Raw genomic sequence first — 26681 nt, forward strand, 5'->3', positions numbered from 1 at the left:
GAACGGTTAATTAAACTGTTTGTTTTGTGGATATGCAGGAGGTCCGTCAGTGTGGGGCCTAACAATGCCCTGTATGCCAGGCATAGAAGTCCCCTCAAAAAGCCTGTAGGAGATAGAATATAGGGATAGGGCCTTGAGGCGGTCTGCATAGGACATATTACTTAACCCCTGTATTCTTTTAGTGAGGAACCTCTGTGGACATTCCAGTTGTTGGATATCCCTGGTTAGGTACATACCATAGGGGGCACTGTACTCAGTGATAGGTCTGATGAATGCCGAATACAGTGGAACAATGACTTCTCCTTGGACTTAGATGCCATACCTTTGTTCATATGATTTGCAACGTAGAATGATTTCCTCACCACTGTAGGCACATGATGATCAAAGGCTAGATTACTATCTATGTGTGTCCCTAAGTCCCTCACTACTGGGTCATTTCTAAGGGGTGTGTTGTCAATATGATAGTTACCAGAGATGAATGACTTCCCAAAGGATACTACTATACATTTCTTGGCATTTACTTTTAGTCCATGGCTCTGACACCAGTTATTTGTCTGTCAGCCCCTCCTGTAGAACATTTGTGTCAGTTTGAGATTCAATGACAGCACCTAATGTACAATCATCTCCAAATTTAGTCAGCCAGAGACCACTGACATTGGCCTTGGCTTCTGAGAAGTAAATGCCAAAAAGGATCATTCCAAGGACTGATCCCTGAGGGACTCCACTTGTGACTGGCCTCTTTGTAGAGGTGGACTCCCCAATTCTAACTTCCTGGATCCTGTCTGTGAGCCACTTGGCTATCCACCGGGTGACATACAGGTTTGTACCTAACTTCTTGAGTTAGTCAAAAACGCCTGAGTGGGGTATTTTGTCATATGCCTTGGCCATGTCAAGGTAGGCAGTGTAAATGATTTTACCCTCATTTATTGCTTTGGTGACCTTCTCAAAGAAGTCCACCAGGTTGAGTAGGCATGATATGCCCTTCAAGAAACCAAACTGGTTTGGGCCCAGTGTTTTCCCCACTGTAGTGCAATCCTGGAGTTAGTATATATAGTTGGGGGGCATAGCCCCCACCTAGTTTAATTTTATATAGTCTGGCTTCTGTTAAGAGGGTAAGTAAGTAGTTTTTAAGTTTTTGAAAGAGTTAGGTATTGGTTTTGTGCATGTCTATGGCTTAAAATTCAGTATTTTGAAATTCAGCAGTGTAAGCTTTCATTATAATGAAACTCAGTCAGTCAGTATTTTGAAAATTTGGTATTGTGGTCTCAGTCAAATGGAATTCAGTATTTTGAGTTTTCAGAATAAAGGTGATGTGCAGAGCTGTAGTAACTACAGAGGGATTTAATTGATCAGTCACAGCATGACGTTATGGGAAACCGTAGTGGAAGCTAGGTTAAGAAGGGAGGTGATGATTACTGATCAGCAGTTTGGTTTCATGCCAGGAAAGAACACTACAGATGCGATGTTTGCTCCAAGAGTGTTAATGGAGATGTACAGAGAAGGTCAGAAGGAGTTGCATTGTTTCTTTGTGGACTTAGAGAAAGCATATGACAGGGTGCCTAGAGAGGAGTTGTGGTATTGTATGAGGAGGTCGGGAGTGTCAGAGAAGTATGTAAGAGTGGTACAGGATATTACGAGGATAGTGTGACAGTGGTGAGGTCTGCGGTGGGAGTGACTGATGCGTTTAAGGTGGAGGTGGGATTACATCAAGGATCAGTTCTGAGCCCTTTCTCATTTGCAATGGTGATGGACAGGTTGACAGACAAGATCATACAGGAGACTCCATGGACGATGATGTTTGCAGATGACATTGTGATCTGTAGTGAGAGTAGGGAACAGGTGGAGGAGACCGTGGAGAGGTGGAAATATGGTCTAGAGAGAAGAGGAATGAAGGTCAGTGGAATAAGACAGAATATATGTGTGTGAATGAGAGGGAGGATAGGGGAATGGTGCAGATGCAGGGAGTAGAGGTGGCGAAGGTGGATGAGTTTAAATACTTGGAATCAACAGTTCAAAGTAATGGTGAGTGTGGAAGATAGGTAAGGAAGCGAGTACAGGCAGGAGGGAGTGGGTGGAGAAGAGTGTCAGGAGTGATTTGTGACAGACGAGTACCAGTAAGAGTGAAAGGGAAGGTCTGCAAGAGGGTAGTGAGACCAGCTATGTTATATGGGTTGGAGACAGTGGAACTGACAAAAAGGCAGGAGTCAGAGATGGACGTGGCAAAGTTAAAGATTTTAAGATTTTCACTGGGTGTGACGAGGGTGGACAGGATTAGGAATAAGTATATTAGAGGGTCAGCCCAGGTTGGAAGGTTTGGAGACAAAGCCAGAGAGGCAAGATTACATTGGTTTGGACATGTGTTGAGGAGGGATGCAGAGTATATTGGGAAAAAGATGCTAAGGATGAAGCTGCCAGGTAACAGGAAAAGAGGAAAGCCTAAGATAAGGTTTATGGATGTGGTGAGAGAGGACATGCAGGTGGTTGGTGTGACAGAGCAAGATGCAGAGGACAGGAAGAAATGGAAACAGATGATCCGCTGTGGCGACCCCTAATGGGAGCAGCCGAAAGAAGTAGTCATGTGAGGTAGATAAATATAAATATGCATATTTATCATTAATGATGTAATAAGAAAAAGCTGAAAAGGAATAGAATGCAAAATATTTTGTTTGGTTGGTATATTCATTCAGATTGTTTTGGATCTCTTTCTCTTGTTAGGTGAAGGCTCGATCTAAGAAGGCCAGTGTTGGTTTTCTGCAGGTGGGAGTAGAATGTTATGGTGGTGGAATCTGGAGTACCTGGTTTGACAGAGACCTCACTATTGCAGGAAGGGTGATGGTAAAGGTGAGTCATTTCTTTTATTTGAAAACTGGGTTAATGCCATTACCTTTACCCACTAAGGTGTTTTCAATGAGTTCTTAAAGCAATCATGGATCTTGTCTTCAGTTGCTGCCCCTGCCCACATTTCCCAGAGTAAAATAAATTATTCTTAGTTATAGCAAAATAAGATTCTTCTGTGTGCATGTTATTGCTAAAATTGTTTTCATGGAGTATCCTTTACGAACGCTCATGATTTTGTCATAGGATTTATTGTTTATAACAAGTACCCTAGCAGGGTTTGACATAGACCTTACCACAGCAGGTAGGTTTGCATGTAGGATAATTGCTGTTAAGTAAATGTTTTGTGGAGACTTCACTCTACTGTCAATTTGTGAATTTATTACATTATGTTTGAACATAATTGCTATCACTCATCCCTCTGCTTTGGCCCTGACATACTTTAAGAACCTGTCATAGTGGTTTATAAGGTGTATCTATTTCAAGGTGGCTTATTAATCTGTAATATCCATCATGGTGGCATTTCTGGGGTAGTAACAGTCATAAATGATGTTGTGAGGTTTAATACTGCTGAGAGAGGGCCAGATGTTCTTTGTGTTTCACTGTTGCAGTCATCACATTTGGGTTATCTGCTTGCAGTAGCCCTCAGTCGGCCTAATTATCAAAGTCTTGGGTCCTGCGTTGGTTGCTGTCTCATCTTCCATGACGTCAGGTAGTCAGGGGTATAAAGCATGCAGCCAATGCCATTACACCAGTCTTTCTTGCCGTGCGGTGCCCGAAGCAGAAACAGTTCGCAAGTGCCAGTCCGCCGACTCCTGAAATTTTCGTTTTCGAGTTTCAGTACCGAAGTCTTTAACTAAAGCTTAAGTACCCCGTTGGGGAAACTTTTTCTTGCGCTAAACCGTTGTCAGTAAAAATCAATAATTGTATTTCTTGTGGAAAGCAAATACCTCATAAAGATTTTGATTCTTACTGTATCACTTGCCTAGGTCTTGACCACGATGCACCTCGCTGTCAGTTTTGTGCCTTATTTAAACAGCGAACTATTTGTTGTCGGTATATTTACGCTTCTAAATATTTTGGTACTCGGTTCAATTATCCAGATATGTCTTTGGTAAGCCACCCGACTTCCGACATTCCAGAAATCGCAAAGATAAAGACAGAGACAGGCATCCTAGGTCCAAAGTTGCCGAAGACGCTTCTCCTAAGCTAGTCGCCAGTTCGCCGGTACTCAGTGAGGCGCTTTCGCAGCCCCTGATACCCACTACTTCAGATTTGCAGGCCTCTACTGAGATCTATTCGGAGTCTGGTATGGCGTGAGATGCTTCATCTGTGGAACCTGCGGATGTCTGTACCTTGGATGAGTCTGGAGCTGCTGTGCAAGTACCAGCTTTTGAGAGTGTATTCAGGCCTACTGACTTGCATATTAAACCGGCGCCATCTTCTTCTTCAAGGCCTAAAACTCGAAACATGCCTAGAAAACCGATGCTCAGACCACATAGTCAGGCCTCTATGCCTAAAAAATAAATGATAAGAATGGCTGAAGACCTTATTACTTTAATCAGGGGAAGCCATCCTTCCCTCTCTAAGAGACCTAGGACTGAATTTGCTTATGATACTTCTGATCAGGATTCTGAAATTTCTGTTTCCTCTGATGACCAGGATTTACCCTTTTCTACCTATGAGGATTCTGATGCAGAGGACTCTGTTCCCTCTGCCCCTCCCCCCCAGAGGATTTCTCTTTTGGTGAAACCTTGCATACTCTTAGGGAGCATTTCCACTGAGAAAGCCAGGATTACTCTGATTCTAAAAGGAAGGTCAGGGATTTCTTACTCCTGCCCCAACACAGGCCTTTAGCTATCCCTCCTGTACTAGACATTGTTGATGATGCCTTTTCGGAATCTAGCTTGGCCCCTGACTCTTTACCTCCTGCTCCCAGAATACCTGATAGATATTACAGGATTCCTGACTCTCATATTTTCCTTTTTAAAAATCCTATTGCGGATCCTGAGAACATTTCACAGGGACCCAAGGGCATTAAGGCTACTACTGCCAAAAATCCTACCCCCTCTGATAGAGATTCCAGGGCGCTGGTTAGGTGGGGTAAGAAGGTATACACTTCTGTATCCTTGGCCATTAGGGCCTTAAACTGCCAGTTTCATATGTTAAAGTATCAACAGCATATTATTGGATTGTTTAAACAGAAAATGATGTTGATTCCTGACTGTGCTGAAAATAATGATTTGCAGGATTTAATGCATTCTGCTGAACAAGTTGGAAAACATACTTTGCAATGTGGTTTTGATTCACTAGAGGCATCTTGCAGGGCTGCTGTCACTGGGTCTGTAATTAGAAGGCATGCTTGGCTTAAGGAGCAATCTTGCCAGATCATGTTAAAGCTAAACTGCTGGATGCTCCCTTAAATCAGGAGCACCTGTTTGGCAACAAAGCAGAAGAAGTACTTAAAAAGATGAAGGAAAAAGCTAAATCTATGCAAACTGTTAAAGATTTCCTACAAGTACAGCCTCCAAGATTTGGAAGGCATTGGCCCTCTAAGAATTGGTCCTTTTCTGCCTCTTCCTGGCCTTCTCAGTCCAAAACCAGAACCCGCAGAACACCCAGGCTCCAGTCCCAGGGTACGCACAGGACTAAGCAGTGGAGGGCTCCCACTCCCAAATTAGGGAGTAGTAAGACTCCCCCTATGGTAAGCTGTCTCAATGACTTAACTTTAACACTTCCAAGCACTTTTCAACTGACTGCTCCTTTAGGGGGAAAGATTGCTCTGCAGGCAAAAAACTGGGAACTCATTACCCAGGACAAATGGGTTTTAAATATAGTTTCCCAAGGATACAGATTTCACTTCCACACGTTACCAACCCCAAACAGTTGGCCAAATCTACCCCCAAAACAATGGACAGAGGCTCAAAAGCAAGTACTCTCTCTCTTAAGCATAAGGGCTATTCAGACTGTACCAGAAGAGGAAAAGGGACAAGGTTTCTACTCAAGACTTTTCCTGGTACCCAGAAAAGACAACTTATGGCGACCTCTTCTGGACCTTTCTAACCTAAACTCCTTTTTGGTGATCCCAAAATTCAAGATGTTAACTCTTCACCAGTTGCTTCCTATGCTAGGCAAGGATGCCTGGTTGGCATCACTGGATTTAAAGGAAGTCTACCTGCACATCCCAATCAGGGAATCTTGCAGAAGATACCTAATTTTCAAAGCAGGCTACATGCACTATCAGTTCTCTGCACTGCCCTTTGGCTTATCTACTGCACCCAGGGTATTCACAAAGTGCCTAGCTCCAGTCATTGTATTTTGCAGGCAAAGAAATATTCAAATATACCCATACCTGGACGATTGTCTAATTCAGGCAGAAAGCTAGGACATACTTTTGAATCATCTGGCATTTGTACAAAAGGTGCTAAATTGTCTGGGGTACACCATAAACAAAAAGAAATCACGTCTTGTACCCTGTCAATAAGTTACATTCCTGGGAGCAAGCTTGAACACAACTTCAGAGATGGCTTTCCTCATGCCAGAGAAACAAATTCATTTGACAACTTACTTCAAACTAATGACCACTAAAACCCTGCTGTCATCAAGGCAAATACTGCAAGTCTTGGGGTTCATGGCCTCCTGCATTCTCCTAATTCCATATGCAAGACTGCATATGAGGAAATTGCAATGGTATCTAAAAAGCCTATGGTGTCATCATTCTCAGAATCTAGAAGCAATGATTCCTATCTTACCTTGCGCACAGTTAGTTCCTTTGGTGAGCAGAGACCTGCCACCAAAACAAGGGACTACCATTCAGTCTACCCCCTGCCACTCAAACCCTAACAACAGATGCATCAGACTATGCATGGAGGGGCTCACCTAGCAGGGAAGTGCATTCAGGGCAAATGGAGCCCAAGTCAAATGCACCTACATAGCAATCAAAAAGAAATGTTAGCTGTACAGATTGCTCTGGCCACCTTCAAGGACCACATTCTTCCAGGACAATTAATGGTAAAGACGGACAACACCACTGTTATGTGATACATAAACAAGCAGGGGAGTACCCATTCATAGCCTCTCTGCAGACTAGCCATGGCTCTGAGGATCACAGCCTTGAGCTACCAAGTGCATCTACAGGCTCAGTTCCTGCCAGGAAAACTAAATACACTGGTAGACGAACTAAGCAGAAATCTTATGGACCCACACGAGTGGAAACTGGAACCAATGACTTTCAACATGTTGATAAACAAATGGGGGAGCCTGGATATAGACCAGTTTGCCTCCCCCCAGATCTACCAATTGGACAAATTCTGCACAAGGACTGCCCACAAACAAGCTTGGAAAGTGGATGCCCTGTCCTTCAGCTGGAAAAATCTTATCAGTTTATGCCTTTCCCCCTCTGCCTCTCCTCTTTTCTCCAAGGCACTACTAAAGGTCAAATAGGACAAACCGAGGACGATACTGATTGCACCAGACTGGCCACGCCAACACTGGTAACCCCTCTTGCGCAGTGTGTCACTGCTGGCTCGATGGCACCTAGCTCAGACCCCTACCCTTCTGTCACAGCAGGAGGGCCAGATTCTGCATCCTCAGCTTCAAACCCTGAACCTGGCAACCCGGCTGTTTACCTAATCTCATCGTTACCATCCCTCAGTAAACAAGTGTTGGATGTCATTTTGGAGGCAAGGAGGCCTAGTACTAGAAAACCTTATGCTGAAAAATGGAAAAGATTCTGTGCCTGGAACCAAACTCAAGGGATGGCCACAGCAGTGCCCAATTTACCTCAGATTCTTCCATACTTAACTGAGATGCTTCACAAGGACCTTTCTTTTTCCTCCATCAAAATTCATGCCTCAGCCATTTCAGCTCATTACAACACAGAACCACCCCTTTCTCTCATCCACTGCTCAAGCAGTTCCTCAGAGGGGCCAAGAACTTAAGACCACCCAGGAGAGCCCCAAGTCCAGCCTGGGACCTTAACTTTGTATTGGAGAAACTCACTCTACCTCCTTTTGAGCCAGCTGCAGGTGCAGAGTTAAAATTCCTTTCTTGGAAAACCGCCTTTCTTTTAACAATCACTTCAGCAAGAAGGGTATCTGAATTACAGGCCCTTATGGCAGTGGAGCCTTTCCTCATCTTTCATGCAGACAGGGTGTCCCTCAGGACAAATCCCTCTTTCATGCCCAAGGTAGTATCCATTGTGGGTCTTAATCAGTCCATTCATTTGCCAACCTTCTTTTCTAATCCACAGAACAAAGGGGAATGGATACTGCACTCCTTAGATGTGCACAGACAACTTAGATTTTACTTGGACAGGACTAAACCTCAAAGGAAATCTGAACAACTGCTGGTAGCATTTGCTGCACTGGCAGAGGGGAAGACCATTTCAAAGCAAACCATTTCTAAGTGGATAGGCCATTGCATTCATTTCTGCTATAAGCACCATGGAAAACCTATCCCACAGGGGATAAGACCCCACTCAGCCAGGGCTGCATCTACCTCTACAGCCTTTCTCAGAGGTGTCCCTACCAGGGACATCCTAGAAGCTGCTACCTGGAGTTCTGTACATACTTTCACCAAGCATTACCATTTGCCAATTTTCTCTAAATCCAGAGATGGCTTTGCCATTGCATTCTTGCTGGGCCTTATAGCTGGTCCTAATGCTATCTAAATTCCTCCTCCCATCCTTAGCTTTGGGAATCTACCCAAATGTGATGACTGCAACAGTGAAACACGAAGAACATAGTACAGTTGTGTACACCTACCATAAATGTAGATGTTCGAGTGTAGTCACTGTTGCAATCCTGGTTACCCTCCCTCCAGCCCCCTGACTGCTTTTGGCTATGCCTATATTCTCCTTTACTATACTTAAAAGCTTTTTGGTGTATTAGCTTTTTTGTTGGAGGTATAACCTTGCATATATATATATATATATATATATATATATATATATATATATATATATATATATATTTAATTGCTTCCCATTAGGGGGGCATCTGACATCTGGGGCAAGAAAAACTGATGTTATGGCGTCGGCTGCATGCTTTATACCCCTGACTACCTGGCGTCACGGAAGATGAGACCACAACCGACGCAGGACACAAGACTTTGATAATCAGGCCGACTGAGGGCTACTGCAAGCAGATAATCCAAATGTGATGACTGCAACAGTGAATACAATTGAACATCTACATTTATGTTAAGTGTACACAACTGTACTTTATCACTCTTCTATCCATCGTTTTAAAGTAGCATATGTACTGCTTGGTATTTCAGCAGGTAGAAGATTTGGCATCCGAACCATACAAGTTTATTTTTATTGCTTTGGTGAGAATTCTTGATTTACCTTGATTCTGCTTCTTAGCTTCTCTGTCTAGTGTAAATTTGTGCATAACTACTTATTACTTTTGTTGGTGCTCTGGCTTCCAAGCCTTACAAGCTAGTTCCTATTCCTTCAGTGTAAATCAGTGATTACTTTGAGTTTGTTTCCTGGTTAAAAGTGCTGAGCTGGGCTGTTCCCCTTAGTACAAATTTGGGCATAACTGCCTTTTGTTAGCACTGGGGCATCTGAGACGTGCAAGTTAATCCATGTTGCCTTTGTGTGAATCTTGATTACTTATTTCTGCATACAGAATTTTGTAATTCTAATTTTGAATAAAATTACTAATTGATCTGAGTCGTTCTGTTCCTTTTAGTGCAGTTTTGAGTAATCTGCTTCTCTCTTCTTTTCCATATTATCTTGGTTTTCTAGGACTGCCAGCATAGATTGTCTTGATGTTCTTCGTAGTCATTGTTGAAGTATTCATTCTTGGGGTCTTCCTGCCATGCAGAAGCCCACAACCACCCCTATTTCCAGAGTTTTTTATATCATCCCTAGCCAACAGATGTCTGAAGGCAGATGTGTGGACAGCAGGTTAGAGGAAGGGCATCCATCTTTGCCATCTTCAGTTCTTTCTAGCTGTGCAGTCCAGTGTGTTTCATTTTGTGTTCAGTACACTTGCAGTCCATCTGTCAGCTCATGTTTTTAGAGAACCTTCTTCCAGTCAAATAAGTACTCCATTGGGGAAATTTCTCTCTTAATATATATGTCCAGACAACTCAACACTTGCTGGAAGTGTGGGAAACAAATCCCGCATAAAGAATCTTACTCATTTTGTCTGCTTTGTATGGGGTCTCCGATCATTGTGTCTGACTGTCTTGACTGGGCAAAATTCCATGCAAAAGGTACTTGCTGCTCATATGGAATCTTCCTCTTCGGCTTCCTTGGTGGCGTCATAACCCACTGCTGCCACAGGGCCTCCACCACAGACTCAGGCATCCGCTAGTGTCATTCCAAACAAACAATGACAAAAAGACAAAGGACCCTGACATGATCATAAAAGCTCCAACTATAGGTCTTAAATCTACTGACAGGCTAGGTGAGGTGCCTTTGCGGCCCCATGGTCCAACGACTCTTAGGTCCAAACCCTCTGGCACAACCCTTTGGTAGGCTGCCATCGTTTCTGGCCTACTATGAATGCTACCAAGGCTCACACGTCATTCCAGTCCGAGGTTGCTCTGCAGGCTTCCTCTTCTGATGTCTGCACCATGTCTGTCAAGGGAAACTCGCTGTGTTCTACTATTACCAAAGGTACAACTGAAGTTATGACTGGATGACTGCATCCTCTGGTCACCCCTTTAAAATGGGCAACCTAACCAAAGTGAGTCACTTCCTTTGCTTTGCTTCCATTTCTGACCACTTCTTATCAGACCAAAGCCCAAGATCTCCTTATTGCTTATCACTTCCATTCTCTATTAGCTTGGTATTCTAGTACTGCCAGCTTAGATAATCTTGTTGCTGCTTTTAGATTTTTGGTGTAGTAATTTTGAGCAAGTCACGTACAAGTGCAAAGAGGAGATCCACAACTATGGCAATACAGGGCATTAAAGTCATAGCATGAAAGTTCTGGAGAGTGTGATTGGTAAATATATAGAGTAGTAGAAAGTAAGGTGGGAGATGAGCAGTTCAGATTCAGATCAGGTTGCATCACAACTGACCCAATGTTTGCAGTGAGATATATAGTTGAGGAAAAAGCTAGAGATAAGGAAAGAGTCCATGTGGGCATTCCTAGATGTGGAGAAAGCATAAGATAAGATCCAAGAAAGCTGATTTGGGCAGTCCTGCAGTGGTTCAAAGTCCCAGAAGCATTGCTAGAATTAGTGCAGGCTATGTACAAGGACCTAATGACTCCAGTATGAAAAGTGCTCAGGTTCACATAGAAGTTCCCAGTGGAAGTTGGTGTGTATCAGGGTTTAGCTGGCATTCCACTGCTCTTCATGCTATAATGGAATACATTATCAAGCAGGTCAGTGGGGACAGATCAACAAAGTTGCTGTAGGCAAATGTTAAGCAAGAACTTCAGCAAAGGATAGGGGAATAGAATGCAAACCTGAAGGCACATGGCTGCAAGTATATGGGAGAGATGGTTGAAGAGAAGGAAAATTTGAATGAGGAAGTCAAAGCTAGAATCAGAGAGGTTGTAGCCATCTGATGTGGAGGTCCAGGGCTAGTGTATGACAAAAGAATGCCAAATGAAGCTGAAAACTGATGTGTACAAAACTGGGATGCAACCAGTACTACTGTATGGTACAGCAATCTGGGCAGTAAAGGCAGACCAGCTGAGGAAGCTTGAGGTGATAGAGGTGAAGTGCCTGAGATTTTTGGTAAAGTGCACACTGTGGGACAGATGAAGGAATGGTGACAAGCTGGGTCAGAGACGGCCAACATCTTACCCAAGACCAGATCCAAGGTCAAGGGCAAAAAGGTCACTAATTGCTTGCCCCTGACTAGGCCTTCTGTCTCTCAGTCCCTTCAGGCTTACATGTAGGACATGGTCAGGTTAGCTGTGGATCTTATGGATTTTATGAGATTCATTCAGCTTGGTCCTAGTATGGCTCCTGCTACAGGAACTTCTGCAGAAAGGAAGAGAACATTCTTCTCAGGAGTCTTCTTATTCCTGTGATTTGCTTGAAGATGAGCTGGCATATGTTGACCAAATTTCCTCAGGGTTGTATGCCAACTCTGAGTTGGTTGAAACACTTGGCTTACCCTCACCACCTGAGGATTTTACGACTGGGGGGACCCTTCATAAGATGATAGTCTTTCCATTGGGAGGTTTGAGATTATAGTCTGTGAAGGGAGTATTTCTGAACACAGACTTCTGTCATTTCCTCCAGTTTTGGAGGTTGTGGTTGATGATATTCAAAACACATCTTGCAACCTGACTTCTAGCTCCTTTCCACCAGGAAACCTGATCATTTCTACAGGGTCATGGACACAGACAACATCTCTTCAGAAATCCTGTAGCAGATTCTCAAATTCCCAATGGAGGTAAGGACAGCACCTCTTAAAGTCCATTGTCTAATGACAAAGAGGAGAAAACCCTATATGGATTTGACAAAAAAGTTATAGTAGTTAGCCTGGCCATGAGAGCCTTGAATTGCCATTTTTATTTGGCTAAATTTCGGGAATCTCACATAGACCAAATGAAACAGAAGCTGTAGAGGATGGAGGTTAACACTCTCCAAAAGGAGCTGTTGGAACTCTGTAACTCTTGTTCTCAAGTTGTTAAACCCTTCTTACATTGTGGTTATGGTGCCTTGGATACATCAAGTAGGGCACCTGTTTCTGGTTTTGTTAGCAAAGAATAGACTTGGTTAAGGGAAAAATCTTTGCCTGATCATGAGCTGAGATCTTGATACACCCTTAGATATGGATTTTCTATTACGACCCTAGCAAAGAGTGTATTTAAGAAACTGGAGGTCAAGGGCAAGTCCCTTTAAATTGTCAAAGACTGTTCATGTTTCACTCCCATGCAGAAGGTTCAATGGGAATGTTCTTACTAAATCCTGGTCCTTTCATTTCTTTGTCTTGTTTACATGGCTGGAGAAGGCCAAAAGAGAAAGACAACAGAGACAACAAATAAGATGGCAAGTTGGCCAGGGGTCCAAGTTACAGGGCCCCATGCCCTGGAGTACAGGAAGGCAGCATCAGTGAGTCAGAGAACACCTTCTTGTCCATTCCTTAAGACACATCCCAGCCCAACCCTTTCTCTTGCTCACAAAGTTGGTAGGCAGACTTTCCTTCTTACATGAGTTGATAAACATAACCCAAGACAAATGGGTGCTACAAATTAAAAGAACAGGGTACAGATTACAGCTTGCATCCCTTTCAAGGTCTTTAGGTATTCCCACTCTTCCCAAAGGAAACCTCAAGGAGGCACAGGCTCAAAGAAGGCTGGCATAAGAGCCCATAGAGCCATTTCTTCCAAAAGAGTGGGAAATGTTTTTATTCAAGACTTTTACTAGTCCAGAGAAAATTGGGGGCTTGGCTACCAACCTTTCTCTTTTCAAGACTAAACACATTTTCTATTTTTGTTTACAAATTCAAGTTACTCACTCTCCAAAAGCTTCTACCCATGATCTCCCCTCGGGCTTTCATGGTCGCCCTAAATCTAAAAGATGTATACCTCCTTATCCCCATAGTGAAGGAGCACAAGAGATACCTTTTCTTCAGGGCAAGTGGAAATCACTTTCAGTTCTGTGCATTGTCCTTTGGTTTATCTACTTTTCTGAGAGTATTTACAAGATGTTTGACTCCAGTAGTTGCCTTTTTCAGGATCAAGGGTGTGCAGATTTATCCTTACCTAGATTATTGTCTCATTCCACGGTGGTGCAGTGGTTAGCATTGCCGCCTCACAGTAAGAGGTTCTCTGGTTCGATCCTCGGCTGGGGTGCCTTCTGTGCAGAGTCTGCATGTCCTCCCTATGGTTACATGGGTTTCCTCTGGGTGCTCCAGTTTCCTCCCACATCCCAAAGACATGCTGTAGGTGAATTGGATACTCTAAATTGGCCCTAGGCATGAGTGTGTGCGTTTGTGTGCCTTCTGTGGAAGGTTGGGTGCTTGGCTTGCAACTCAACACCGTAAAACTCCACTGCCAATCATGAGCAGACATGTGATCTACTGTGGCGACCCCGAACTGGGAAAAAGCCGAAAGAAGAAGACTGTGGAGGAATGTACAGCATCTGTAAACATGATCATGGACTCTTTCCTCAAACTAGGTGTGCTCTCTTGACATAAAAACTGTAGTTTTAACACCTACAAACAGACAGGTGTTTTGGGTGACTGATGGACTCAGAAAACCTGGAAAAGGTTGTATTTCTGTCTCTGTATTTCAAAGCAGCTCAGGACGAGATCATCTTTGTCAGGGAGCTTTTGAGAGGCCTGAGTTGCATGACATGGTGCATTTAGTAATTTCCTTTGCAAAGCTTCACATGAAGGAAATCCAGTGGTACATGAAACATGCAATACCAACACAGGCACCCCTTCAGTTTCAGGTTAAAACTGCTTCCCTGTCTAAAATGGAAGCTGGTTTGCTTTCTAGAGGCCTGCAGCCAAAGCAAAGGGTTTTCTGTTCAATGCCAATTTGGCAACCGTATGATGACAAGAGACTTCTCTGACCTAGCATATGGTGCATACTTTGGTCATCTGCAAGTGCAGAGCAGATGGGAGATAACTGTTATAAAGATTTACATCAGTCTAAAAAAATAATGGCAGTTCTCAGGGGAATGACATCTTTCAAGCAACATTAGAAATCAGACACCTTACTTATCAAGACAAGTAACACCAAAGTCATGTAGTACTTAGACATGCAAGGAGATTCCCTCTCATACCCACTCTGCCCTTGGCCATGAAGATTTGGGAGGCAGCACAGAAGATGGGGTTACATTTAATAGCACACTACTTTCCAGGGGTAAACAAAATCCTTGCAGACCATCTCAGCAGGTCCTCAAAGACCTTAAGTGGATGTTAAAGTCCATTCTCAAAGAAATCACTCACAAGTGGGGTGTGCCAGAAGTAGGTTTTTTTGCCTCATCATAAAACATACAAATAAGTACTGTTCAAGGAATCCAGAGCACAGGACTTAAAGAATGGATGCTTTCTCCTTCCAGTGGATAGGTCTATTTTTTTATGATTTCCTTCGCTGACCTCTCTTTCCCAGGTTACTTCTAAAGATCAGAGAGGAAGGTCCAAGGATAATTGGTAGCACTTTTTTGGCCAAGGCAACTTTGGTTGTCCTTCTTTTCATATGCTGCAGTATTCATAACATGAGAGTCCACCTCTGGCTGACTCGTACGTCTGGCCAGTATCCAAAAGACTTAATGCCACACATCAGTTAGTGTACACCAGCCATAAAAAGACTTCTGGTATAAAGTGAACGTCAGCATATACCACCCTCAGAACTTTTCTGCCTCCTGTCTGATCACCAGCTCTGGTCGTCACTTGCCAGATAAGTCGTGAACTTTGGTTCAGATAATTGCCCCATAGGGTTTTTTTCTTTAAATATTGGCTACTGTTTTGTATTTAGTGAGTACATGTCAGCTAGCAAGGGCAAGTATCAGTGTGAAAGTCAGATTCCACAAAAAGATTCTCATGAGCTCTGCTTGTTTTGATTAGGCCCAAACAAAGCTCACACCACCTGTGCTATATCTGTAAGGCCTTTGTCCCCAAAACACTTCACAGCCGTCTAGCTTCCCTTAAACTATATATGGAGAATCAGCACCTTAAGTGTCAAGCATGAGATATGGAGGTGGCTTTGGGCCCTTCAGACAAGCCACAACTTAAAAAGGCCAAGAAGTCTTGGCCTGACCTTCCTGCTGCTCCTTGTATTTCAGGAGTCCCTCCCAAGGCCGTTGTGGGTCTGAATGCTGTCCCGCAATTGGTAGACATTGGCTGGATACAAATACTTTATTTAAAATACCAAAACGTAAGCGCTTTCACAGTCTGTCTGCATCCTCAGAAGCTGTAAAGAACTCTACCAGCATGTCCGTGAGGGAATCGTGGACATCCAGTTTGGTTGTAGGGGGGAACCGCGGCTTATTACTGAAGGCCCACGTGGCATCACCCAAATCGTTGTGCGGGAGGATGTGCCTACAGATGTTGTGGAGTGGAGGCCGACGTCTGGCTCATTCACTTTCCACCACATGGAAGCACCTAAAAAGAAAAAAAACTAAAAGCCAAACATGTTTCCCCGGTTTCCTAGGATCAAGCACCAGATTGGCAGACCTTTTCCCAAGACCTTTTCAGTGGATATTTCATCAGATGAGAAGGAATCATCAGAGGATGAATCCCTTGCTTACTTCACACAAATCACTTCCCCCCCAGGTTATGCCTCCCCAGAGGATGAATATAATGGTATGGATTCCCCTGGGGAGGATATTTCCTTTGAGCAAATCATTTTGAAGAAGGATTTATTCAAGTGGGACTGCTGCCAAGTGTCTGACATACAGAAGAGGTACTAAGACCTCCTCCAGATGGACTGTTCTCCTCCATCTGCCATTCTCTCTGTCCTGCCGGTCTTCTTAGATGCTTTCACAGCTGCTTTTAAATGCCCAGACTCCCAGTCCCCTGCTCCCAAATGTCCAGACAGATTTTATAAGGTGCCTGAGGACTCCAAATTCCTCTTTAAAGCACCTTCTGCAGATCGAGCTTTTGTGTTAGTTTCAGAAGGTAAAGCATCTAAACTATTGCCTTCCTCCTCCTTGCTTCCCTTGGATAAAGAGAGCAAAGTCATGGAGAGACTAGGGAAAAAAGTATATACTTCTGCTATCTTGGCCTTCAGGGCAGTTAATTATCAGACACGTATACTCCTTGGCTCTTTTATCAGATGCAGGGAAACTCCTCTCTGAGCTCCTTGACCTTGTCTGATGACATTAAAGCCAAATTAATGGATGCCCCTCTGGATAACAAAACCTTGGTATTGCAGCTGCAGAACTTTTTAAAACACCTCAAGAAAAGATCAAGGAGCTCCAGGATCTAAAACACATATTTGTTTCACCTGTCCTCAGATTCCAGAGGAATGATCCTGCCAAAATCGCCTTTGTTAGAAAGGCTCCTTCCAACAAAGGTAAGAGGAACTCCAGGAAACAAACCCCTTCTAAGTCTGATTCCTCCATACTCTCTCAGAAACGGCCTTTTCAGGCCAAGCCAGGTAGTCTGAGACTATCTGCCTCCAGACCCATGTGCTCCCTTGTCTCTTCGCCTCTCTCTTTCTCTCCCAGCTTGGAATCAGATAACCCAGGACTCTTGGGTCCTTTCCATCATCCAGCAAGGGTATTTTATGGTGTGAGAGACTCCCCCCTCCTTCAGGGGCATCCCACAACCACCAAAAGAAATGGAATTCTTTCCATAGGTCATTTACTCTCTTTTATCCCAGGACACTATTCAGGAAGTACCCCCCTCTCAAGTGAGGAAAGGATTTTACTCCAGGATATTTTGGTCCCCAGGAAGGATGGCTCCTGGAAACCCATTCTGGACCTTTCCCATCTAAATGCCTTTCTGAAAGTCCCCACCTTTTGTATGTTGACTTTACCCTCCCTTCCCCCACTAATTCTTTTTCAGGCCTTCATGGTGTCATTAGACATCAAAGATGCCTACTTTCATCTCCCCATTCACAAAAGGTTCAGGAAATTTCTTCCCTTTTCTATTGCTTCCTCACATTTTCAATTCTGTGCTTTGCCCTTTGGTCTGTCTACGGCACCAAGGGTCTTCACAAAATGTTTAGCTCCTGTATTAGCCTACTGCAGGCTATAGGGTATACAGATTTTTCCATACCTAGGCGACCTCCTCCAGGCACTGTCCCAGACATCCTTCTGGAGAATCTTTCCTTCATGATGTCTCTACTGGAAAGTCTAGAAATCACAATCAACTTTCAGAAATCTAGTCTGACCCCTTCCCAAGACCATGTTTTTCTTGGGTGCAGGATTCAGACAGAGAGGATGCCTGCCTGTTTACCCCCAGAAAAGGTCCTGTCCCTTACTGCCTTTACCCAGGGCCTTTTACCACTTCATTCTCTGACTGCCAGGGACTTCCTATGCCTCCTGGGGTACATGGCCTCAAGGATTCCCATGCTTCCCTTAGCCAGGCTGCATATGAGAATATTCCAGTGGTTCTTGAGAATGGTTTGGAGGCAACACTCCCACCCTCTAGACTTTGTCATTTCTGGCCTACCCTGTTTGAAAAGGGAGTTGCATTGGTGGATTCTTCAGGTTTGAAAGAACCCAGGTCTACCCCTACAACCACTTCTTTCCACTCAGGATCTGTAAACGGATGCGTCTGATACAGGGTGGGGTGCAACACTGAAATCCTGAAAGGTCAGAGATGTCTGGTCTCAAACACAAACAAAGGAGCACATCGGCATAAAAGAAATAATGGCCTTGATTTTTGCTCTCAAAATCTTCAAGTCCAGCCTTTCTCCAGGCGTTCTAAGGTGGTTCACAGACAACACCACAGTCCTCTGGGTATGTCAACAAATGGGGGGGGGGGCAAAGTGTACTTCCTGTGCAGACTGGCGTTACAGGCCTGGGAGTTAGCCTTCCAAAGTAAGGTCTTTAGAATGTGGTGGCAGACCAACTCAGCAGGACCATGACTCAATCCCACAAATGGATGTTGAACAGGGATGTGTTTCTGGATCTGGTCCATCGATGGGATACATGTCAGATAGATCTCTTTGCCCCCATGAATGGACAACTTTCCAAGTTTTGTACCAGGATCCCACATCCCTTGCATGGAAGGTGGACACTCTATCCTTTTCTTGGAAGAGGTTTTTCTGTATCCATTGCCCCCATTCGCACTTCTCCTGAAGGTCCTACTGAAAACTCAGCAGGAACAACTAAAATCTTGCTCGTGACTCCCTTTTGGCCAAGACAGCATGGATTTTCCCCTCCTCCTGCATTTAACCAAGGGCAGTTACCACAAGTTACCCCACAGGATGAACCTGCTCACACAGGACAGGGGAACTCTAGGGTATCCACAGATGTCAACTCTAAACATGACCCTGTGAGTGATGGAGTTTTAATCCCCTTCAGATACTTTTTACTCTGAGGATGTGCTTCAAGTTCTGCAGAATGCCAGAAAACCGCCTACTAGGAAATCCTACATTTTCAAATAAAAGAGGTTTTCCATCTGGTGTCACAAAAAATGATTTTCAACCACTGTTTTTGTAGAAGTCCCAGTGGTGTTGTCCTATCTGTGTGAATTGATGAAGAGTAGGCTGTCTTACTCTTCAGTTAATGCCCATTTTTCTGCCATCTCTGCATGTTTACCTATGTTTCCCACCTTTAGCTTCCAGATTGGACGTTAAACTGTTCCTAAAAGTAATCTACTCATTAGACAACCTAGGTAACAATTTCCATCTCCCTGGGATCTCAGTTTTTTAGCGAAACTTAACTTGGCCCCATTTGAGCCAGCAAGTTCCTGTTCCCAGCAGTATAGCACATGGAAAACTGTTCTTCTAGTGGCAATTACTTCTGCCAGAAGGGTCTCTTGAGTTTCAAGCCCTAATGTCTACCTCTCCCTTCAGTCTTTCACAGGGATAGGGTTTCTCTTCCCAGTAATCCCTCCCTTATGCTCAAGGTGGATGAGTTTTCCCTCATTCAATCAACCTTCCAGCCTTTTTTCCTTCTTCTCAATCGTCCTGTGAGAAGATTTTACACACTTTAGACATACACAGGCAATTCAGATACTACGTGAACAAAACTAGGTCCATCTGTAAGTCTGAATGCCTGTTTGTCTCCTATTACCTGAGGGCCCTGGGTCACCCTGTTACCAAGCAAACTATTTCCTCTTGGATTTTTTTAAAGCTATTTCTTTATGTTACTTAGCAAATGGAAAGGTCTTTCTTCACCTGTGAGGGCACATTCCATTAGGGCAGTGTTTTCTTATGGGGCCATCTTTAAGGACTTGGACACTTGCTCTATCCTGGAGGCAGCTACCTGGTCTTCTACTCATACTTTCACCAAATACTATAAACTAGATGTCATTTCTAGGTCCAGGGCTGGGTTTGCCAGAGGTATTCAGCATTGGTTTGTGGAAAATGCTTCTGCTCCTCCACCCAGTTCTTCCTCTGCATGAGCTTTGGGAGTCTCCCTTATGTTATGAATACTGCAGCATATGAATAGAAGGGCAAAGAACAGTTGTGTAAAATCTTACCATAACCATAGATGTCCTTTTCTATATGCTGCAGTATTACCCCCCCCCCTCTGCCGCCACCTTCCCCTAATGCTTGCCTGGTCCTTGGTTGCATGTTTCTTCACCTGTATCAAGCTGGCGCATTGTGACATTAGATTCCGAGGTTGGTAAGTGCTGATGTTCACTTTGTACCTGACATCTCTTTATGGCCGACGTATGCTAACTGATGTGTGGCATCACACATAACTTACAGTAGCATTAAGTCTTTTGTATACTGGCCATACCTGGGATAGTTCTGTTGAGCAAAAGCTGGATGTAAAACCAACCAACCTGCCAAACATGAACTGAGAATTTCTACTCTTAATGTAGGTTCACTGACAGGATGCAGCTTGGAAGTGGATGACATGATGATACAGAGGAGGCTGGACATCCTATGTATCCAAGAGATGACCTGGAGGGGTAGTGCATCAAAACCACTTAGCTTGGGATCCAGGCTCTACTACTCAGGAGGGGGACAGGCTAGAAATGGTGTAGGAATTGTGGTGAGAGAGAGAGAGAGACTTCAGAAGGGAGTGAGGGATATCATCAGAATTAATGACAGACTCATGGTAATCAGACTCCAGTGTAATGATAAAGCTGTATTCATAATTTCAGCCTATACCCCACAGCAGGGTTGTGATAGTGAGGAAGAGTGCATTCAGACAGCAGTCGCAGGACCTACTACATAAAGCAGGACAACATGAATTGGTGTTGATAATGGATGATTTGAATGCACATATCTGGACAGACAGAACAGGATATGAGGACTGCCTGGGTCCACATGGGTGGAGCAACAGGAATAAAGAAGGAGATGCCATTCTAGAGTTCTGTCTGGCAAATGGGCTTGATAGTAGCCAACACATGGTTCAGAAAGAGAGAGACTCACAAGATCACATACAAGAGTAGCCAACATGCAAACTCAGGTAGACTTCCTCCTAGTAAGGAAAAGACACTGGGGTAGAATCCATGATTGCAGAGTCATCCCCAGTGAAACAGTCAGCCCACAGCATAAATCACTAGTTGCCACAATCCTCTGCAAGCAGTGGTCAGAGAAGGCTGTATTGTCAACAGAGACGAGGCTGAAGACCTGGAAGTTGACTGGAGATAAAGTACAACAGTTCAAGAAATTACTCAGGGCTGTAGCACCCCAAGAAGAGGAGGAAATTGGTGAAGTTGAACAAGAATGGCAGCGCCTAAAACAGCATGTGTTAGGACTACAGAAAACACATGTGACTGAGCTTGGTATGGAAATAAGGTACATAAGAAAAGCTGGTGGGGGAATGCAGACATCCAGGAAGTCATCAAAAGAAAGAGCAGGAAGATGTGGGAGATAGAAAAGACTGACTAGGCTAGGCTAGGAAGGACTACTGGTTGGTTAACAAAGAAGCTAAGAAAGAAGTTGCAATAGCAAAGAATAGGGCATCGGAGGCACTCTACCAACTTCTGGAAAGTGACTCAGTAAGTGGCACAAAGAAGCTGTATCAGGCTACAAGGCAAAGACATAAAGATAAAGAAGATAATCAGACACCCTTCATAAGGGATACCAGCAACAACCTGCTCACCAGTCTACAGGACATCAAAGGCAGATGGAAGGAGTATTTCCAGCAGATTCTGAATGAAGACAACCCCACAGAAGCTGTACTGCCCCAGAAACAGCCAAAGATGAGAGAAGAAGAGGAGCCCACCCTAAAAGTAAGAACAGCACTAAGGAAAATGAAGATGGGGAAAGCAGCAGGCTCAGATGAAGTCACAGCAGATATGATAACGATGCTAGGTGAGACAGAGGAGAAATGGCTCCTGAGGGTACTAATAGTAGTGTGGAGAGAAAGACATATCCCAGATGACTGGAGAATAAGGATACTTGTGCCAGTGTACAAGAACAAATTGGGCATTACAAAGGCATCAAACTCGTATCACTTTGGATGAGTGTTCTGGAGAGAATGATTGATAAACAGATACGCAGACTAGTAGAATGTAAGATGAGAGATGAGCAGTTCAAATTCAGCTCAGGATGCAGCACAACTGACTTGATGTTTGCAGTGAGACAGATGCTTGAGAAGAAAATAGAGATGAGGAAAAGGTCCAACTGGGCATTCCTAGACTTGGAGAAAGCATATGACAAGGTCCCAAGAAAGCTGATCTGGGCAGTACTGTAGTGGTTTGAAGTCCCAGAAACATTGGTAAAATTAGTGCAGGCTATATACAAGGACCCAATGACTCAGGTTTGAGCAGTGTTTGGCCTCACAGAGGGGTTCCCAGTGGGAGTGAGTGTACACCAGGGTTCAGCTCTGAGCCCACTGCTATTGATACTGGTGATGGGACTACATTAGCAAACAGGTTGGAGGGGACAGATTGAGAAATTTGCTGTATGCAGATGATGTGGCATTACATGCAGACTCTGAGCTAGAACTTCAGCAAATGATAGGAGAATGGAATGCAAAACTGAAAGCACATGGGATTAAAATAAGCACAGATAAGATGGTGGTAATGGCAGCAAATTGGGGAAATCAGAAGAAGCTGTCAATAGAGATAGAAGGGAAGATAGTGGAACAGGTAAATGCTTCAGGTATCTGGGAGGGGTGGTTGAGGAGAAGGGAAGTCTGAATGAAGAGGTCAAATCTAGAATCAGAGGGGCTACAACCAACTGGCACAGAGTGTCAGGTGTGATCTATGACAGAAGAATGACAAAAGCTGAAAAGTAAGGTGTACAAGAAAGTGTTGCGATCAGTACTACTGTATGGTGCAGAAACTTGGGCATTAAAGGCAGAACAGTTGAAGCTAGAAGTGATGGAAATGAAATGCCTGAGAAGGGTAGTAGGATGCACACTGTAGGACAGATGAAGAAATGAGGATGTAAGAGCAGAAGCCAAAGTAGCTCCAATTGCAGATAAAGTCAAAGAGAACAGATTATAGTGGTTGGGACGTGCTAAAAAGCAGAAAACAATCTGGTGAGGAAGATTTGGGACAGGCAGGCAGAAGGTAAGAGGAAGTGAGGGAATCCAGCAAAGAGGTGGATGGATTGTGTGAATGAAGATCTGCGATAGTCAGGCATGAGTGTTGAAGAAGGCAGGAGTGTGGCACTGAATCGAGACAGATGGTGACAGTTAACACAGTACTCTGACCCCATGTAGAAAAAATGGGGAAAAAGAGGGATGATGATGGTGATGACCAGATGTAAGAGTCAGCCAGAGGCGGACTCCCATGTTATGAATACTGCAGAATATAGAAGAGAAGGGTATCTGTGGTTATGGTAAGATTTTACACAAATTTTCTTTCTTTCTTTTACACAGAATGATTCGAGAAAGGCCATGTATAATGCCACAGAAGTTGGTCTTCTTAACTCATTACAGCCAAGTGACGCCTCCAGGCTTTTCAGCAGTTACATCCTACTGGCACTGCTAGGCATCAAATATTGTTTGTTCACATTTGTAATATTAATTCCAAAACTATGTTACATAGAAGGTATTAGAAGATTTCATCTTGATGCCCACACAGTGGCAAACATAACTGTATTAATATTTTACCTCTTCTCTAATGTAGATAGAGATATTGAATATCATTTGTATACTATATTCTATTGTAATAATTTTCATATTCCTGTAAATATCCCAATAGTCAAGTGACACAGACAGAACTGCCTGATATGAAAATGCACAGCTGTATGAAAAAAATGCAGCTGGTAATGTGTGTGTTGCTTGAGTGATGTAAGCTGTTTATACATTATATCTGTATTGTAGATCCTGACCCCATGTGCAGAAAATGTGAAAAGGAGTTGAGGATGGATGGAATGTAGATTCTAAAATCAAGTTTAAGACCTAGAACTAATGAATGTAACTACTGTAAAGTTTACTTTGTGCTGAATAACTTGCCATTTACAGTTTTCTAGTAACACTTGTGGTTCTAAAGATATGAGCATCTGCTTTAACTGTGAGAAAATAACTTGATTATTTTAAAAGGTTTAGGCCACACCCTTTGGGAGTTTTGAGTACAAACTCAAACAGCTCCATTGGAGGAATGAGTTAACCCAGAACAAAGGAGCCACCGTTCACCTCATCTTGGGCACTGTGAAGCTGGCAGCCTAAATGACATAATCCTGATCCCACAGGGCCAGCTATTAAAAAGGATATCTTGCATGTCTTGATAGAGACCAGAAAGCCCAGACCCAGACGTTCTTGCATCTCAAAATAAAGAAATTTCTGATAATGGTGCCAGGCCAGAGGGCATCAACCATTGCTAGACAATGTTCCATTTGTACATGTCTGGCAGAACTGTTAAAGAACTTTCCTACTCGGTTAAAATCCATGTCTCTGCCATTTTGGCCTGCCTGTGTGTGCATCCACCATTGTTCATTCAGCCCATGCTATAGCAGTTTCTTAAAGGCACTGTCAGTTTAAGGTCCTACAAGAGGGCCCTTGCCTTTACATGGAACCTTAACTTTGTACTGGAGAGGCTTACCTTGCCCATTTTTCAGACTGATGCCTCTGCAGATTTTAAATTTCTGTCTTGGAAAACTGCTTTCTTGGTAGTCCTTACCTCAGCTACAAGGATTTTTAAGTTGCAGGTATTAATGTTTATACAGCTTTTTGTTATGTCCATCAAGACAGACTTTCCCTGCGGATGAATCCTTCCGTCATACTCAAAGTAGTTATAAAATGATTTTTTAACCAAGATTTTCCTTGTGTTCTAGCCAAATCCTCAGAATAGTAGGAAAGAACTCTGTATTCACTGGACGTACACAGGCAACTCAGGTTTTATTTACATAGGACCATAACCATCAGAAAATCTGATAAACTGTTATCTTTGCTCTTAACTAAATAAGATAGCTTGTCAACAAACAAACTCATTCAAAATGGATTTCTAATTGCATTTCCTTTGTTGCAAGCACCATGACAAGAGTGTACCTGACAGCATTAGAACTTATTTTGCCAGGGTCAATCCTGTCACTACTGCTGTCATCAGGACACTTGGTATACTAGAGGCAACTACCAGTTCCTCAATCTATACCTTTTCCGAACGCTATAATTTGACTTCTGCATATATTGCTACAGCAGGTTTCACATCTGCAGTCCTGTAGTGTCTTCTGTCTTCTCCTTAACATTGCCCATCCAGCTACCTCTTCCTTTCGCTTTGAGAATCCACCAAAATACTGCAACAGTGAAGTATTACAAATGTGCCTACTTACCATAAAAGTAGGTGTTTTAGTGTCTTTACTGTAAAAGTATTATTTCCCTGTGTCCTTCCCCTCTTTTGACAATGGGTTTTGGTGGGCCCCCTTTTCTTCATTTTTAGGTCCCTTCCCATGTAGATGCCATAATCAGATCTGTGTCCTACTATACTTGCTGGGCCATTGTGTGTGGGTTGTGCTGTTGTCCTAGGGCTTCGATGGGGGGAGCTTCTGTCCTGTAGGTGCAAGAAAGACCTGAAAAAATGGCACTGGCCAACTACTCTTATACCCAGATGTTGTGACATCAGTATATCAGTATAGTGGGTGTCTGCTGGGCCAAAAGGATGGAGAAAATCTGCAGGAAATGCCAAATGTTATTACTGCAGTAGTGAAGATAAACAGATGCATTAATTGTAAGTAGACACAACTGTGCCAACTGTTATGCAGCAGTTTGTTAGTGACAGGACTCCATCCTCACAGGGCTCCATCCTCTGCTTTTGACATCTCTTCCTCCACTTACCTGCGGAACAACCTCTGGTCTCCACTGCACTACCTTTCCCTGCACACAAAGAAAAAATTGTAAACAAATCTTCAGGTGTCAGTCTGGCTACCATTCTAACTCTACTACTAGAGTGCTAGTAGTTACTAGTGGGTAACTCTATTGTGGCCAACTGTTGTTCCTCAGACTGCCCATCTTTTTCTTCTATTCTTCTTGGTCTAGCTTTTTCAGCCACCAATGACTGTAGGAGAGCTACATCCTCTGTGGCTATAGGGATGTCCTTGGTAGGCAAGGAGAGATGCTTTTTGTCTTTGTCAGGGGAAGCCGCAGGTAGAAAGGTTTTCACTTGACCGAATAAGGGAGATGGAAGCTGGGAACAGTGTGCCTACTATAAGTCTGTCTGTTTTCAAGGAGAGAGCGCTTAGTGAGAACAACTTTGTCTCCTGTTTCTGTTTCTATGGACAAGGCAGATTTACTGGGATTGCAAAGGAACTTATTAATGCTTTTTATTTTCCCTCTGTTTCTTCAGGCAACTAAAGGAAAAAGAGTTCATTCCCCTTCTGACAGAATTTTAGTCAGAAGATGAGACCTTGTAGGGGGATGGTTGTCCTTCAGGAAATTGTTCTAAGCAGAGTATTCAGATGTCACTGATGAAGAGATTTATTTTTCTGGCACTCTATTTCTCTATTTAGAATGAAAAAAGTTTTCCAGTGGGACAAGAATTAAGTTCATGTGGCACAAAAAAATGTTATTATGATTTATTACAGTTAGAGATTCCTAAAGCTGCATAGCCTTCCTCTATTACCTACCTTCAAGAATGTTTTTTTTTCTCACTACTTTTACCATTCCTGATGGTTAGACTCCTGCTCCCAAAACGTTTTTTACAAGTTTCCGAACTTCCAGTATGGTGGCACACAGATTTACAGGTTGATGAAAGCTTTCCTGTTGTAAAAACAAACTTTGAAAAGCAGTCAGAAAAAACATTTATTTTGGTAAAATTCAGTTATTGGCATGTCACTGTATTGACTGGATGGCTAAAACTAAGAAACGTGAAGAAGGTAGGAGAAAATCAGTTAGAAAAGGAGAAGAAAAACTCTGATGGAGAAGAGCCATTTTCCTCAAAAAAAAATAGA

General features: G+C 43.4%; 1 protein-coding gene across 1 annotated transcript in view; it reads left to right on the top strand.

Annotated features, from left to right (window-relative positions):
- The window catches only part of LOC122805613 (aspartyl aminopeptidase), a 1034351-nt gene that overhangs the window by 304620 nt on the left and 703050 nt on the right, over nt 1-26681 (top strand). The window contains exon 5 of the mRNA XM_044075861.1: nt 2716-2841. Within this exon, the coding sequence (XP_043931796.1) occupies nt 2716-2841 (126 nt within the window). The remainder of the gene's footprint in view (nt 1-2715; nt 2842-26681) is intronic.

This window comes from Protopterus annectens, chromosome 6.part1 (genome assembly GCF_019279795.1).
Source record: "Protopterus annectens isolate FY-2018-M chromosome 6.part1, PAN1.0, whole genome shotgun sequence".
NCBI lineage: Eukaryota > Metazoa > Chordata > Ceratodontiformes > Protopteridae > Protopterus > Protopterus annectens.